Raw genomic sequence first — 16,503 nt, 5'->3', positions numbered from 1 at the left:
TCATCTGGCATTCAGTGATCAACAATTTGTGTGGTGTTGAGAGGATTCATTCAAAAAGAAAAACTAACTTTGTTAAGATGGGGAAATACCTAGAGACATCAGCTGGATGGGAACATTTGGGGGAAGTAGAAAAGCAGTGGGAAAAAATTGAAAGGGCAACAACACTTTTTGTTAGGAAAGTAATTAAAAGTAAAGGAAGTCCTCTCCCCCCACACTTAAGTACCAAGTCACAAATCACTTTTGGCAGGACCAGACTTATCCATATTGTGACCTCCTAAGCCAGAGTGTCTCAAAGTTTTTTAGCTCCGGTACACTAAACGGAGCAAATATTTTTCGTGGCACTTTATAATTGAAATTATAAAACTGCAAAACCAACATAAAACTAAGGGGTCCTTTTAATAAGGCGAGCTAGCCGTTTTAGACATGGGGGAAGCAACTGCTTGCCCTCTATTGGTAGCATGGAATATTGCTACACCTTGGGTTGTGACTTGGATTGGCCACAGTGAGAACGGGCTACAGGGCTTGATGGACCATTGGTCTGACCCAGTAAGACTATTCTTATGTTCTTAACGCATCCATTATAGTCTATGAACGCATGCTAAAATGGCTAGCGTGCCTTAGTAAAAGGACCCCTAAATTTGAGACTTATTTATTTAAAGTTCTTAAGTTACGTATGGGTAATTGTAACAACGGTGAAACTAAAGTAGATAGAATAGAATTGTTAATCAACGCGATGGATGTGCTCATTTTTTATTGCAAATTAACTTGATAATAGATAAGCAAAGATGCATTTATTTCATCATCCACCATCTGCAGTCATTCTTTTTTCAATTTAATTTCTGTCAGAACTGAAAATCCAAGTTCGCAAAGATAAGAAAATCCAAACGGTAACAAAGCCTTGAATGCTTTGTTGCTCAAGTTAGGATAACTACTGCATAGAAAATAAAAATCAAATTACTTGCCATTAGTTTTAAAGGACCAATCACGTCAAAGAATGATGCTTGTCTGGGCGGTTGTGTCCTTACGCACACAGATGCTCATAACATTGACAGACTCTTGCGTGCACGATGTACATGTCATCTATTCTAGTGTATACTTATGAAGGGAATTTTTAAAAAGAAAGTAAAACTCTGGAATCTCTCATGGCATACCCTAAATCTTTTCTGGGCGCACAATTTGAGAGACGTTGTCCTAAGCTGTAGTAATTAAAATTAATTTAGGTTTAATAGTTTTCCATGCTTGTGAGAGAGTATGCATAAAATGCTATATAAGAACATAAATTAACTATTGTTAAAGTAATGCATAATAATCGTGAGGCTCTTCTACACAGAGATAAACTGAAACCAGTAGTTGTGATTCTGGCAGAAACTGAGGGCTCCCTTTACAAAGGCGCGCTAGCGGGGTTAACACGCATGACTTTTCATCATGCGCTAACCCCCGCGCTGGCCAAAAACTACCGCCAGCTCAAAAGGAGGCGGTAGCGGCTAGCGCGTCCAGCAGTTTAGCGCACGCTATTACGCGTGTTAAACCGCTAGCGCGCCTTTGTAAAGGAAGCCCTGAATCTACTACTACCGGTACTACTACTTATCATTCCTATAGCACTACTAGATGTACGCAGCACTGTACATTAAACATTCAAGAAACGGTCCCTGCTCGGTAGAGCTTACAAGCTAATTAAAACAGACGAACAGGACAAGTAGGGCTGAGGGAGTGACAAAACAGTCCTGGGTGCTTTACAAGCGAGTGGGAATTAGGAGTTAAAAGCAATCTTTAAAAAATTAGGCTTTTAGTCTAGATTTGAAAGCTATCAGAGACTGAGTTAGACATACGGACTCAGGCAGTCTGTTCCAGGCATAAAGTGCAAGAGAAGGGACATAGTCTAGAACTGGCAGTAGAGGAGAAGGGCACCGATTGGAGAGAATTGCCTAGAGTTCCTAATGAGTATAGGGAGAGAAAAGAGAGGAGAGATATTGCAAAGCTGCAGCATGAATGCACTTGTAAGTCAATAAGAGGAGTTTGAATTGTATGCAGAAATTGATAGGGAATCAATTAAGTGACTTGAGGAGAGGGGTGATGTGAGCATAGCAACTCTGGCAGAATATAAGTCATGCAACAGAATTTTGAACAGATTGAAGGGGAGAGATTTGGTTACACAGAAGACCTATGAGAAGCAAGTTGCTGAAATTTGCTTCTCTGGTTTAGCTGAAATGGAACTCAAAACTGTGGCCTTGCTGCTTTGGGTCCTAGATATATCTTGTGTGGATTATTAAATTGTACTTTTAATAAAGCCTGCATCTTGAACATCACCATCTCCACAGAGTTTTTTGTTTTTGCTACTCTTGTTTTCAAAATCATCAGAGAAATTATTGATAGCTGAATTCCTCATTTAGGCACTGGACACCCTAGGGCAGGGGTCAGCAACCTTTTTAAAGCAAAGAGCCATTTTACCCTAAATGTTTGACCCAAGATTTACAAAGAATCGCAATGGGTAGAGAAGGGGGGTTTGAGATATGATTTCTAATGCAATATAGGTATACCGTATTTTTTGGACCATAAGACACACCCACCTGTAGAGGAGGAAAAACCAAGAAAAAAAATTTTGGTTCAGACTTTTTTTCTTCTTGGTTTTTCCTCCTCTATACGTAGGAGCATCTGATGGTCTGGTGCATCTAGTGCTGGGAAGCCCACAGCCCAAAGCTGCCAGAAGCCACCCACAGCTCCCCCAATACCTTTTTTAGTGGCGGTGGTCCAGCGCAGTCTCTTGGAAGGCTGCCTTTGTCTTAGAAGAGCGATCCACAATGCAGGAGCATGACCTTTGCGCTTCCTGCCTGGTCCCGCGCCGCTCTGTGATTGGCTGCAGTCAGTAACTGATTGCAGCCAATCACAGAGCGATGCAACCAGGCAGGAAGCGCAAAGGTCGCGCTCCTGCATTGTGCGTCGCTCTTCTAAGACAAAGGCAGATGTCCAGGAGACCGCGCTGGACCACCGCCACTAAAAAAGGTACTAAGGGGGGGCGCAGTGTATTCGGTCCATAAGATGCACCCCCTTTTCCACCCCATTTTTGGTGGTGGAAAAGTGCGTCTTGTGGTCCAAAATATACGGTATATGTATTTAACACAAAAACTTCAAGTACTTACAGAAAATAAAGAAAAGCAATTTAATGAAACTTTAGACACTGTATTTCCATACAGAGTTGGTCCATGTTTCCCTCTCTCCCCATGCACCATCTCTCCTTCCCCTCCACCCATATGTCCATTTCTCACTCCCTCATTCCTCCTGCAACATATTTCTTCCCCCCACCAACCCCATCCCACTCACAAATATTATGCTCTTTCTTGCTTCAACGGGTCAACGGCAATTCCTGTAGCTGGCTGCTGCTAACCTGGAAGCCTCTCATCTGTTGTGTGCTGCCCGGGCAGAAACAGGAAGTTCTGACAGAGGGCGGGATGTGGCAAAGGAGAGGCTTCCGGGTTAGTAGCAGGTAGCTATAGGAATCGCTGCCACTGACCTGCTGAAGCAAGAGAGGAGCTGCAATCATGTGGTGAAAGAGCCATGTGTGGCTCCCAAGCTGTGGGTTGCTTACCCCTGTCCTAGAGGTAATTTACCTGCAAATGCCCTGGCCTCATCAGTGGGCACGGCTCTCAGGTGTCGCAAGTCACTCTTGTTTCCGACCAACATGATGACAATATTGTTGTCTGCATGATCACGGAGCTCCTTCAGCCAGCGCTCCACATTTTCATATGTCAGGTGTTTGGCAATGTCGTAAACCAGCAGGGCCCCCACTGCGCCACGATAATACCTACAAGCCACAATAAAAAGTGTTAAAAATGAGGGCAAAAAGAAGAGTTGAAACAGGGCTGGCTTAATCATTAGACAACCTAAGTAGTCACAATTGTACATGTTCATTTTAGGAGGGGTAGTGATGAAACAAATGATTGTTATTCTTCATAGACAATGCAGGGTAATACATCCACTCTCTAAGGTGATGTCATCCAACAAAACCTTGTGTGCCAGAGATTGTCTTCAGTAAGTATACCCGGGGTTTCCTGTGCAGCTTTGAATTAACCTCCTCCCCCTCAATTTCAATTGTCCACTGAACGTGGTCTTCATCATAAGGCATATGGAGACAGATTAAAAAATCTCAATCTGTATACTTTGGAGGAAAGGCGGGAGAGGGGAGATATGATAGAGACGTTTAAATACCTACGTAATGTAAATGCGCACAAGGCGAGTCTCTTTCATTTGAAAGGAAGCTCTGGAGTAATAGGGCATAGGATGAAGTTAAAAGGTGATAGGCTCAGGAGTAATCTATGAAAATACTTTTTTTACAGAAAGGGTGGTAGATGCATGGAATAGTCTCCTGGTAGAGGTGGTGGAGACAAAGACTGTCTGAATTCAAGAAAGCATGTGGGATCTCTTAGAGAGAGAGGAGGAGATAGTGGATGCTGTGGATGAGCAGACTGGATGGGCCATTTGGTCTTTATCTGCCATCATATTTCTGTTTCTCTTTCCCTCCCTTTCTAACCCCCCAGCCCATGTCCATGCAGCATCTGTTCTTCCCTGCCTTCTCAACCCCTCCAGCCCCAGCCTCCTTTCCACCCCAGCGGGATCCTGTGACACAATCTCTCTTTCCAGCTCCCGACTCCCCCACCTACCTCCTCCCTGGTCACCATAATTTTAAATCTTCAGGCAGCCAGTAGCGACAACTAGGTGAGCCTGCTGTCATTGGCCTGCCCTGGAAGTCTTCATTCTGCAGCGACTTCCTGTTCCCACATAGGCAGGATGCTGCAGAATGAAGAGTTCCGGGGCAGGCCAATGGCAGCAGGCTCACTCATTGTCGCTGCCAGCTGACCAAAGATTCAAAATTACAGCGGCTGGGGAGGAGGTAGGTAGGGAAGTCAGGAGAGCCACAACTGACTCTTCTGACTTTCAACTACCAATTTTTGGGGGGGAGCCATGTGGCCCCTGTTCCGACGCCTATGCTGTGTGCACAACTGTTATAGAGCACTATTGCTCCCAGTAGGGGCCTTGGAGGAGGGGAGGGAAGGATGCACATTCACAAAGTTGACATATTAATAAGTTAATAAATACTTTTTTCCTATCTTTTTTTCTGAGCCTTGCTTTGCTCTTAATGTCTCTCTTCTGCTTTTCTGTTTTTTTCTGAACTCTTTTCAGGGTCTCCTGTTCTTCTGGTATTTCTTCTTTCTCTGTGTCCAGCATTCATCTTTTCCATTTGTCCCTATCCACCTTGTCCAGTGCCCTCCTTCTATGTCCTTATTCATCCTGTTCAGCATCAGCCCCTCTGTGTCCCTATTCCTTCTCATGTGTCCAGTATTTCCCTTCTATGACCCTGTACCTATGTTTCCTTCAGGGCCAACAGCTCTTCTGTGTCCCTGACTTTCCCTACTTCCAGCTTCTCTCTCCACTTCCTCCTGCATTCCCCACCCACTATCTATAGTCTAGCATCTTTCTCTCCCTCTTTCTGTTAGTTCCAACGTCTGTACTTCTCTCTCCCCTGGTCCAATCTCTATCTTTTCTCTACCCCCCTCAGCCAGTTCAGCATCTCTTTATCCCCTCTAAGCCTGGATCTGACATCTCTCCCTTCCTGTTCCCCCCAATGGTTACATAGGTCTGATACTGGTGCAGCTTCCCTCTTCCCCCTGCCAGTCCTCCACATACCACAGTGGGCCATGGTAGAAAGAGTGAGGAAAGCTGCCTCTCTAGCCAGTGAAGCCTTTTCTCTGCCATGTCCTGCCTCTTTGAAGCAAATTCCTGTGGGTGGGTGCGGTAGAGGAAAGGCACTGCCAGCCAGAGAGAGACAGCTTTCAGCACTCTCTCTGCTGTGACCTGCTGTGGCGTATGGAGGATCATCAGGGGGAAGAGGGGAGCTGCAGCAATGTTGGGTCCAAGCACAAGGAGGGGAAACTAGAGCTCTGCACCCCAGTGGTCTACACAGCAAGGCTCTATAGTCCAGACTGTGGACTGCCATTTGAGTAGCCCCGCCCTAAAGCATAAGAATGAATGAATCTCTTCATAAAAGTGGTTAATAAAATTGTTTGTTCAAGCAAGATTTAAGTGATACTTACGCAGAGGTGATAGCGCGGTACCTCTCCTGCCCTGCTGTGTCCCAGATTTGGGCTTTAATTGTCTTCCCATCTACTTGAATGCTTCTGGTGGCAAATTCCACTCCGATGGTGCTTTTACTCTCCAGGTTAAACTCATTTCGTGTGAAACGTGACAGGAGATTACTCTTCCCAACACCTGAGTCCCCGATCAGAACCACTGTAGGAGAAAGAGAATTGGTTACAGCCACAGTCTGAGCCCAGATCACTGTCAGAGTCTGATCCAGAAAAAACCCCCACTACTGGTAAAGTACCAGGAAAGAGTTGATGAAGAGACTGATCTTCATCTCTGTGGACATGATTACAGGTATAGAAAAACACAAATAATAGGTTACGTATTAACTAGGTTGGCTTTGCTGAAGTAGACTGTGAAAACTAAGGCTGTTTATAGCTGTTCTGCATGCTGTTTAAAAATTCTTTAATTTGTAATTTTTCAATTTCCATTCCATTACTTAATAAAATTTTTTAAGAGCTACATTTCAATTAAAATTTGTAATTATGATACCTCATACAATATGTAACAATAAATTTACCCTCCCCTCCCCCCCACAATCAAACTTGTAAATTTAAGGGAAAAAAAAAAATAAAATGTCATCTAATCGGTACAATACTTTGTAAATGGCTCCCACACATCCTGAAAGGGTGGGAGATAAGAGCATATTATTTGTACCATTGATGATTATTAAGTGTTATATTTATTGTTAATTTGTTTGGATGTATTGTTACACTTATTGTAAATTTGAAAATGAATAAGGAATTTAAAAAAAAAAAAAATTGTAATTATGATTAAAAGTATGTGGGAGGGGTATTTTTTCCCCTCCCTGTAGTTCCTTGAGACTGATGGAGTTACAAGGAGCCGCAGTGCGGGGAAACCCCCCCCCCCCCCTCCAACATGCCATTAATTGTGATCAAAATTTTAATCAAAATGCAGTCTTTTGATTAAAATTTGATTTAAAACAAATAGGAGAAAATATCTTTTTCACTCAGTGCACAGTTAAGTTCTGAAACATATTGGCAGGGCAAATAATAAAAGCAGTTAATATAGTTGGATTTAAAAGAGGTTTGGTTTGGCAAATTCCTGAGGGAATATCACATTTTTAAGTTTCAAGTTTCAAGTATATTTAAAATTTCTTATACCACCTAATAAAACCTTCTAGGCTGTGTACAAAAATGTTAAAACTATCTACTGAGTAAAATACAGTTTAAAAAAACACAACAACATTAGGACAAATACTAGCTTTTAAGGACTAATAAACTAACAAAAAATTAACGAACAGAGACAAGCTGGAAAGGGGGCTGGAACTACAATATACTGTTATTAAGGCAGCTCTTGGGAAGTCACTGCTTATTCCTGGGATAGGTAGCATGAAATCTTGCCACTTTTTTATTTATTTATGGAGGACTTTATTAGCAATTGATAAAACCATAAATGCTCAATTGCACAGCATATTACAAATAAACAAGAAGTGGATATCCATCACGCAAAATGACCCATTGGACAAAAAAAAAAAGGCAAACGGTCTGTTAGGTCCTGAAGGAAGGAAATTATGGAGGCAGACTTTGACCGTGTCTGCCTCCGCGATTACCTTCCAGTAAACAAAAATCCATTCAAAATTGAAAACTAATGATACATCTATTTTTAACACATTTCAACAATGTATATAAGCACTATATAATTATTACAGACTATCAAAAAGTATAGGAAACAATATATCCCTCCCCTTTCCATGGGATCCCTCGGAGAGACAAAGAGATAATGGTTACTGAGGATGGGCAGACTAGATGGGCCATTTGGCCTTTATCTGCCGTCATGTTTCTATATTTCTCCCTCAGTAGTAAGCCAATGATAAGCACATTATGACCCGACAGCAGGGTTCCCCCCTCCCCTTCAGGGCCACTTCCACAACCTATCAGAAAATAAAGATAAAGAAAGATCTTTGGAAAAAGACTATGGGGTCCTTTTATCAAGCTGTGGTAGGGGTTTAACGCGTGTAATACCGCGCGTTAAACTGCTAGCCGCTAACGCCTGCATTGAGCAGGCGTTAGTTTTTTAGCCGGCTGCGGGGGTTAGTGTGTGTTGAAATGTCCGACGCGCTAACCCCGCTAGCGCGGCTTGATAAAAGGATCCCTATATTATGGGTAATTTACCATAAAAGAGTCCCAGACCTTTTCCAATTTGTGCATCTCTCCATTTTACAAATATAATGAAGCTTTTTCATCTACTTTAAAATAGGAGGAGAGGTTTCCACCTTCAGCAAGTAGCTGTAATCTGTTTGAATAAATAGATGCCAGGGTCCCAAGAAAGACAAAAGATACCTTTAGTCTAGGGTTAGATGCACAAAACTGTCCGATTGTGTACCGATGATCCCTAAACCAATTTGATTGTTTTAGTGACCGACAGAATTTGCTGACCTGATGCAGAAAACGACTCATCATGTGTTTTTCCGTGCGGTCATACATTCTACGACTCTGGCATGCAAATGAGGTAATTAATATTAAAACCAGCCATCTGATTGATGGCTTAACATTGCATGGCAGAATTGGATCAGTACTACTGACCCGAAAAAACAGACAGGTCCACTTAACTGTGTTACCGACAGGTCTGCCTGTTTTTTCATTTTTTGTCTAAGGGCATAGATGTTGTGTGTGTATGTAACACACACAAAATATCTGGCCCATATAAAAAAAAAAAACAATGCCATGCCATGACGCCCCCCTCCCACCCCCTGATGAGGCCCCCACCAGAACCACAATAGAGACAGGAGGGATGCCCACTCCTTTTTGCCAAGAAACCCCCCTGCGCTGAGCCAACCTCCCCCCCTCGCAGGACCCCCCCACTCACCATACATTAAGAAAAATCATCAGGAGGGGTGCCCACTCCCTCCTGCAACCAGATGCCCCCCCCCGGCTCCCCCACTCCAGAACCACCCTTGTACCTGTTCGCAGACCTGCCACTCCAAAATGGCGGGCTTTCCCCTTCCTGGTTCATCCTGGGATGCACAGGGAGGGGCCTAAGGCCCTGATTGCCTCAGACGCCTAAGGCCCCTCCCAGGTTTGGGGCATCCGATGTAAGGAGAGAGTGGGCATCCCTCCTGCTGATTTTTTTTTTTTTTAGAAAGAAGAGTGGGGAAGGGGAGGGGATGGTTTGGGGCAGTTCTGTCAGGGGGGTTGGTTGGTGGGGGGTTCACAGCAGCAGCAGGGAAGGGGCATCCCTCCTGCCTCATGGATTTTAGATTTTTCAATGGGGGAGGAGTAGAGGACCGGGCAGAATTGAGTTAGTTACAAATTTATCCCTGTTATAGACTAAAATTTATCTCCCCCCCCCCCCTCATTAAAACTTCAGCCTTGCCAAACCAAGGAGAAAATCAGCATAATTAGATCTACAGTACACAGGTTTCTGGCCCTGCTGCCTAGGCTTATTTATATATTTAAACTTTTGTTACTTGCAACATCCAACAATTCTGTGCAAGGTACAGTAAAATATACACAATAAAATTAACCCCCTCCCCTTTTTTTTTACAAAACTGTGCAAGAGTTTTTAGCGCCGGCCGGCACGCTGAATGCTCTGTGCTGCTCCGATGCTCTATGACCGTCGGAGCAGTGCAGAGCATTCGGCGTGCCAGCCAGTGCTAAAATCCTCTTGTGCAGGTTTGTAAAAGGGGAGAGGGGCTAAATTAACAAGCAAAGTCATAAAAACAAACACATGTAAAAAAAAAATTCTCTCAAATAACATCATCTTACATAGATTCCAAACTATAAAACCTGACTAGAATACATTGAATATTCAAGAAAATTTTCTTTTGAATAACATACCCCCGCCCTCTTTTTACAAAAGCATAGCGCAGTTTTTATCACTGGCCGCAGCGGATAACAGTTCGAACAGGCATAGGAATTCTACGAGCGTTGGAGCTGTTGCTGCCACAGCCGGCACTAAAAACCGCGCTACGCTTTTGTAAACGGGGGGATAGTCTTTACCAGCTTCCTAAACTGCAGCACACTAGAGTAGACACACTCTTTATTTCAAAAGGTAATAACGTTGCATAATAACACTCCCTGCACGGTCATCATAAAATGAAATTCTAAGTAAAAAGCAATCTTTTTTTTTTTTTCCAAATTCTTCATTCATTTTTCCATTTTACAAGTGCACAATATTACATCATGTTAAACTTTTACATATCACTTGATATTCATTCAATTATGATTTTACATAAATAAATTTATTCCCTCTCTACCCACACTTTCCACAAGTAATTTGATTCAAAACATCATATACAAGTTGTACTCATATCTGTAATAAGACCTTTAAAAGAACTTTCCACCCTCCCTTCTCCTCTTATGTATAAATGTACTTTCATTGGAAAATTATGTCTAATCATTACAATAATTTGTTAATGGCCCCCAAATCCTTTTAAAATTATTAAAATTTCCTTTTTTGTAAACTTTCTTCTGAAATACTGGGAATTCTCAGAAGGAACTGTAGAAAGGAATGAACCTTCCAGAAGTGTAAGGCATGTGGATCTCTGTAGACCTTAAGTTAAAATCAGATCTGACTCCATTTATAGTACATCAATGATTTCTCAGATCATTTCCTCTCCCTGTGAGAGAGGCATCCACATCTAAGGACCCTTACTCAGAGGAGCTGGCCACAAATCAAACCAGTGCAAAACTGAGAAGGATGTTCATCCCGTCAGTGGCGTACCTAGTCTATTTGACATCCAGGGCTAATCATTTTTTTAACACCCCGCTCTTCTATATGAAAGAAAAAACATTATTTTGAGTAATAATCAGGAAATGAAACAAATGGTCAGAAAAGAAACACAGGCAGTAAAAATGTAACCATCATGCCAGTAAAAACAAACAGTATTGCCCTCCAGGAGACCGCAAAATACCTACTGTACCAGAATGTAACTTGCATTGAGTTATTACTGAGAAAGATGTCGTTAATTTATACAAAATACAGCAAATGTCACTCAGGACCTACAGATCAGTTTTACCATACCGTAAGCCAGTATCTAGCAAACTTTGCGAGCTGGTGGCACACTAAATTAGAGGCCACAGCTCGAGGGCATCCAAAATTGCATGGACATCGACACAATGATGTCATGCATCACCTCAACATCTGCGCATGCTTGGAGGCCCTCCAGACGAGGCCTTGAGACGCCAGTGGGGAGCTGCTGACAAAGAAAAGGCGCAGAGAGAAGGAAAGATGCCAGGAAGGAGGAGAGGCACCAGCGCCGGCTGACTGCCTATAGAATGTGCCTCTCGCCCCGAGAGGCATGTCCTGTAGGCAGTCAGACGATGCTGGAGCTAGAGAATGACACGGTGGCGGTTTACCCGCGGCCACCGCATTTTAGCCGCGGGTCACCCGCCGAAAACGGGGAAGAAAACTAGCAGTCGCTGCGGCGACGGGGACAAGACCATTCACCGCCCCGCGGGCGGTGAATGGCCTTGTCCCCCGCAGTGAGGCATGAAGGATCGCGCGGTCCCCGCAGCTCACACCCGCCCGCCCAATCGATTCCAGTGTCCAGCCAGCTCTCTCCCCTCTCCTCACCCCAGTCCGCAGATCCTCCTCCTCGGCGACCCGCACGCTACCAGAGAGCCGCGCACACCCGCCGCTGCTCAGCCTCGATCTTCTGCTCTGACGCAACCGGAAACAGGAAGTTGCAGCAGAGCAGAAGATCGAACACTGAGCAGCCGCGCATGTGCGGCTCCCTGGGAAAGCGCGCAGGTTGCCGAAAAAGAAAACCCACAAACTAAGGTGAGGAGAAGGGAGAGAGCCGGCCAAACACCAGGATCGACCGGGCAGGCAGGTAGTGGCCGCGGGGACCGTGCGATCGCTAGTGTTGCCGGCTCAAATTGGAAGGAGGGAGTGAAAGGAAAAAGGCTTATATGGATGCAGCGGGGACGGTGACGGGGCGGTGAATGGGATGGCAGTGGCGGTGACGGGGCGGTGAAAGGGATGGCGGTGACGGTGACGGGGCGGTGAAGGGATCGGCGGTGACGGGGCGGTGCAGAGGATGGTGGGCCGGTGACGGGGACAGATTTTTTCCCCGTGTCATTCTCTAGCTGGAGCCTCTTCTCCTCTCCACTGTCTGGTGACACATCGGGAATCTTGCGAGGCACCAGTGGTGTAGTAAGGGGGGTGGTCCGCCATGGGTGCGGTCTTTGTAAGGGGCGCAGGCACCTGTCTTCCTCTCTGCCCCTCCCCTGCTCCTTCCCGACCCCTCACTGCTGCACAAATGTGCCCCTTACCTCTTTCATTTTTCCTTCCGCGAGCAGTATTTCGACCTGCTGCCCACATTGGTGTTGCCTCTCTCCAACGTCACTTCCGGGCCCCGGGCCTTGTGACTTCAGAGGGATAGCTGAAACGATGCAGGCAGCAAGTTCGTGATGTTACTCACACCTGGAAAATTAAAAAAGTACGGCATGTGGCAGGGGGAGGCTGGGAAGGAGTGGGGGAGGGGCGCCACTCACCCTCGCTACACCACTGCGAGGCACACAGTTTGCGATACACTGCCATAAGCAGTAACTTCTACAAAGCAGCATAAAATCTGTTTTACTACCTGGGATCTAGCTAGGTACTTGGGACCTGGGTTGGAAACTGTGCTTGATGGACCTTCAGTCTGTCCCAGTATGGCAATTCTTATGTTCTTAAGTCACACAAAGGTATATCTAGGAAAAGCAGCATCTTAAAGACAGAGGAGAGCAATAGAACAACAATACACCTATTGTAAAATTAAACCCGACAGATTAATACAGATCAATCCTGCAAAGTCAGTGCCAACAGAAAACCATGTCTTTTTCGCAGACACAGATACACCCTCACCCAGTATAGAATAAGTAACCACAAACTACAAATAGAAATATGTAGACAAAATTAAACTTCAAGAAGCCAGACTTTGCATACGATGCAAATTCCACAAAAACAGAAACAGTGATGCGTGTCCCCTAGTAATGTGCAAAATATAAATATAGATGTAAATAAAAAAAACTAAAATAACAATCACCACTTTACAAATTAACAAATAGATATTTTTTTTTAAATATGATAATACCATTTTTGGGGACTAATATGTTTTTCAATTTGATTTCAGGAGCCAAAACCTCCTTCCTCAGGTCAGTACAATATACCAGTGGTTCTCAACCCTGTCTTGGGAGACCCCCTGTCAGTCAGATTTTCAGGATATCCCTAATGATTATACCTGAGACCTATTCGCATACCTGTATTATATGCAAATCTTTCTCATGCATATTCATTAGGGATATCCTGAAAATCCGACTGGCTGGGGGACCCCCAGGACAGGGTTAAGAGCCACTGCAGTATACTACTGTTGTAGTATCCTGTCTTGACCTGAGGAAGGGGATTTTAATCTCCAGAAAGTTAGTAAAAAAATGTTTGCATACAATGAAGTAGTGTATGCAAATTGATTTCATACATATTAAGTGTGGATATCTTGAATACCTGATTGGCTAGGTGTGTCCTGAGGCCTGGGTGGAGAACCCCTGCTTTATCCTAAAGAAAAAAAAATCTTTTGTTTTATCTACCTTTGTTATCTCTGATTTCTGCTTTCCTCATCCTCTCTTTACTCTCTTCCATCCAGCATCTTTCTCTGCCCTTCCCTTCCATTCAGCATCTGCCCCTCTCTCCTTTTCATTTAACGTCTCCCTTTTTTTTTTACTCTTTCCATCCAGCATCTGCTCTTTCTCTCTCTATCCCTTACATCCAGCGTCTGCCTTCTCTAGCATCTGCCCTCTCTTTGCCCCTCCCATTCAGCATCTGCTCTTCCTGCCCCTTCCCCTCCATCCAGTATCTGCCCCTCTCACCTTTTCATCCAGTGTCTTCCCTCTTTCTCTGCTCCTTCCATCCAGAAAGCACAGTTACTTACCGTAACAGGTGTTATCCAGGGACAGCAGGCAGATATTCTTGACTGATGGGTGACGGCACCGACGGAGCCCCGGTACGGACAATTTTAGAGTGATTGCACTCTAAGAACTTGGAAAGTTCTAGTAGGCTGCACCGCGCACGCGCGAGTGCCTTCCCGCCCGACAGAGGCGTGCGATCCCCAGTTAGGATAAGCCAGCTAAGAAGCCAACCCGGGGAGGTGGGTGGGACGCAAGAATATCTGCCTGCTGTCCCTGGATAACACCTGTTACGGTAAGTAACTGTGCTTTATCCCAGGACAAGCAGGCAGCATATTCTTGACTGATGGGTGACCTCCAAGCTAACAAAAAGAGGGATGGTGGGAAGGTTGGCCATTAGGAAAACAAATTTTGCAAAACAGATTGGCCGAAGTGTCCATCCCGTCTGGAGAAAGCATCCAGACAATAATGAGATGTAAAAGTATGAACTGAGGACCAAGTAGCAGCCTTGCAGATTTCCTCAATAGGCGTGGAGCGGAGGAAAGCCACAGATGCTGCCATAGCTCGAACTCTATGGGCCGTGACAGAACCTTCCAGTGTCAGTCCGGTCTGAGCATAACAGAAAGAAATGCACGCTGCCAGCCAATTAGACAACGTACGTTTAGAAACAGGACATCCCAATTTATTCGGATCAAAGGACAGAAAGAGTTGGGGAGCTGATCTGTGGGGCTTAGTACACTCTAAATAGTAAGCCAGAGCCCGCTTACAGTCCAAAGTATGCAGAGCTTGTTCTTCAGAATGAGAGTGAGGTTTCGGAAAGAAGACAGGCAGAACAATGGATTGGTTGAGATGGAATTCCGAGACAACCTTAGGGAGAAACTTTGGATGTGTACGCAGAACCACCTTGTCATGATGAAAGACTGTAAAAGGTGGATCAGCAACTAGTGCATGTAGCTCACTGACCCTCCTGGCAGAGGTAAGAGCAATAAGGAAAAGTACCTTCCAAGTGAGAAACTTGAAAGGAGCGGTAGCCAAAGGTTCAAAAGGAGGCTTCATTAAGGCGGAAAGAACCACATTGAGATCCCAGATTACCGGAGGGGCTTTGAGAGGTGGTTTCACATTGAAAAGACCCCGCATGAATCTGGACACCAAGGGATGAGCCGAGAGAAGTTTTCCATGAACTGGCTCATGAAAAGCAGCAATAGCACTGAGGTGGACTCTGATGGAAGTAGACTTGAGGCCAGAGTCAGACAAAGAAAGAAGATAATCCAATAAGGTCTCCACTGCAAGGGAAGTGGGATTATGATGATGAAGAAGACACCAGGAAGAAAACCGTGTCCACTTCTGATGGTAACATTGCAGAGTGGCCGGTTTCCTGGAGGCATCCAGAATGGAACGAACGGGCTGAGACAAAAGAGTATCATGAGAAGTCAGCCCGAGAGAAACCAAGCTGTCAGGTGCAGAGATGGAAGGTTGGGATGCAAAAGGGTCTCCTGATGTTGCGTAAGCAGAAAAGGAAACAGTGGAAGAAGGAAAGGCTCCCTGGAACTGAGTTGAAGTAGAAGGGAGAACCAATGTTGCCTGGGCCACCTTGGAGCAATCAGAATCATGGTGGCTCGTTCCCTCTTGAGCTTGAACAAGGTTCGTAACATGAGAGGCAGAGGAGGGAAAGCGTACAGGAACAGATTGGACCAATCGAGGAGAAATGCATCCGCTGCCAGACGGTGAGGAGAGTAGAGTCTGGAGCAGAATAGGGGCAGCTGGTGATTGTGAGGAGCTGCAAAGAGGTCTATCTGAGGAGTGCCCCACTGAGCAAAGATGGACTGAAGAGTTAAAGGATCGAGTGTCCACTCGTGAGGCTGGAGAATTCTGCTGAGCTTGTCCACTAAGGAATTCTGTTCTCCCTGAATGTAGATAGCTTTCAGGAATAGTTGGTGATCTGTGGCCCAAGCCCAAATCTTCTGGGCTTCCTGGCACAAGAGACGAGAGCCTGTCCCACCCTGCTTGTTGATGTAGTACATCGCAACTTGATTGTCTGTGCACAGCAGGAGGACCTGAGGAAAGAGAAGATGTTGGAAGGCCTGGAGGGCATAAAACATCGCTCTGAGTTCCAGGAAATTGATGTGATGTTTCATTTCCTGGGCTGTCCAAAGTCCTTGAGTTTGGAATTCGTTCAAATGAGCTCCCCAGGCATAAGGGGAGGCGTCGGTGGTGATGACAAGTTGATGAGGAGGTAGATGAAACAGAAGACCTCTGGAAAGATTTGAGGATATCAACCACCATTGTAGAGACTGACGAAGAGATGATGTCACAGATATGTGTCATGAGCAAGGATCCGTCGCTTGGGACCACTGGGTAGCTAGGGTCCATTGAGGAGTGCGCAGGTGAAGACGTGCGAGGGGTGTGACATGAACTGTGGAGGCCATGTGACCCAAGAGTATCATCATTTGCTTGGCAGAAATGGAACGTTGTGGAAGCACCTGCTGACATAGAGATTGAAGAGTTTGAAGACGGTTGGACG

General features: G+C 45.0%; 1 protein-coding gene across 2 annotated transcripts in view; it reads right to left on the bottom strand.

Annotated features, from left to right (window-relative positions):
* The window catches only part of LOC117365759 (ras-related protein Rab-11B), a 94,038-nt gene that overhangs the window by 13,716 nt on the left and 63,819 nt on the right, over positions 1 to 16,503 (bottom strand). For both annotated transcript variants that reach the window (XM_033956541.1, XM_033956540.1), the window contains 2 exons: positions 6,087 to 6,282; positions 3,606 to 3,799 (listed from right to left, as the gene is read on the bottom strand). In XM_033956541.1, the coding sequence (XP_033812432.1) occupies positions 3,606 to 3,799; positions 6,087 to 6,282 (390 nt within the window). The remainder of the gene's footprint in view (positions 1 to 3,605; positions 3,800 to 6,086; positions 6,283 to 16,503) is intronic.

The sequence above is a fragment of the Geotrypetes seraphini genome, chromosome 8, assembly GCF_902459505.1.
Source record: "Geotrypetes seraphini chromosome 8, aGeoSer1.1, whole genome shotgun sequence".
NCBI classification, from domain to species: domain Eukaryota; kingdom Metazoa; phylum Chordata; class Amphibia; order Gymnophiona; family Dermophiidae; genus Geotrypetes; species Geotrypetes seraphini.
This window is presented reverse-complemented; position numbering and strand designations above follow the sequence as displayed.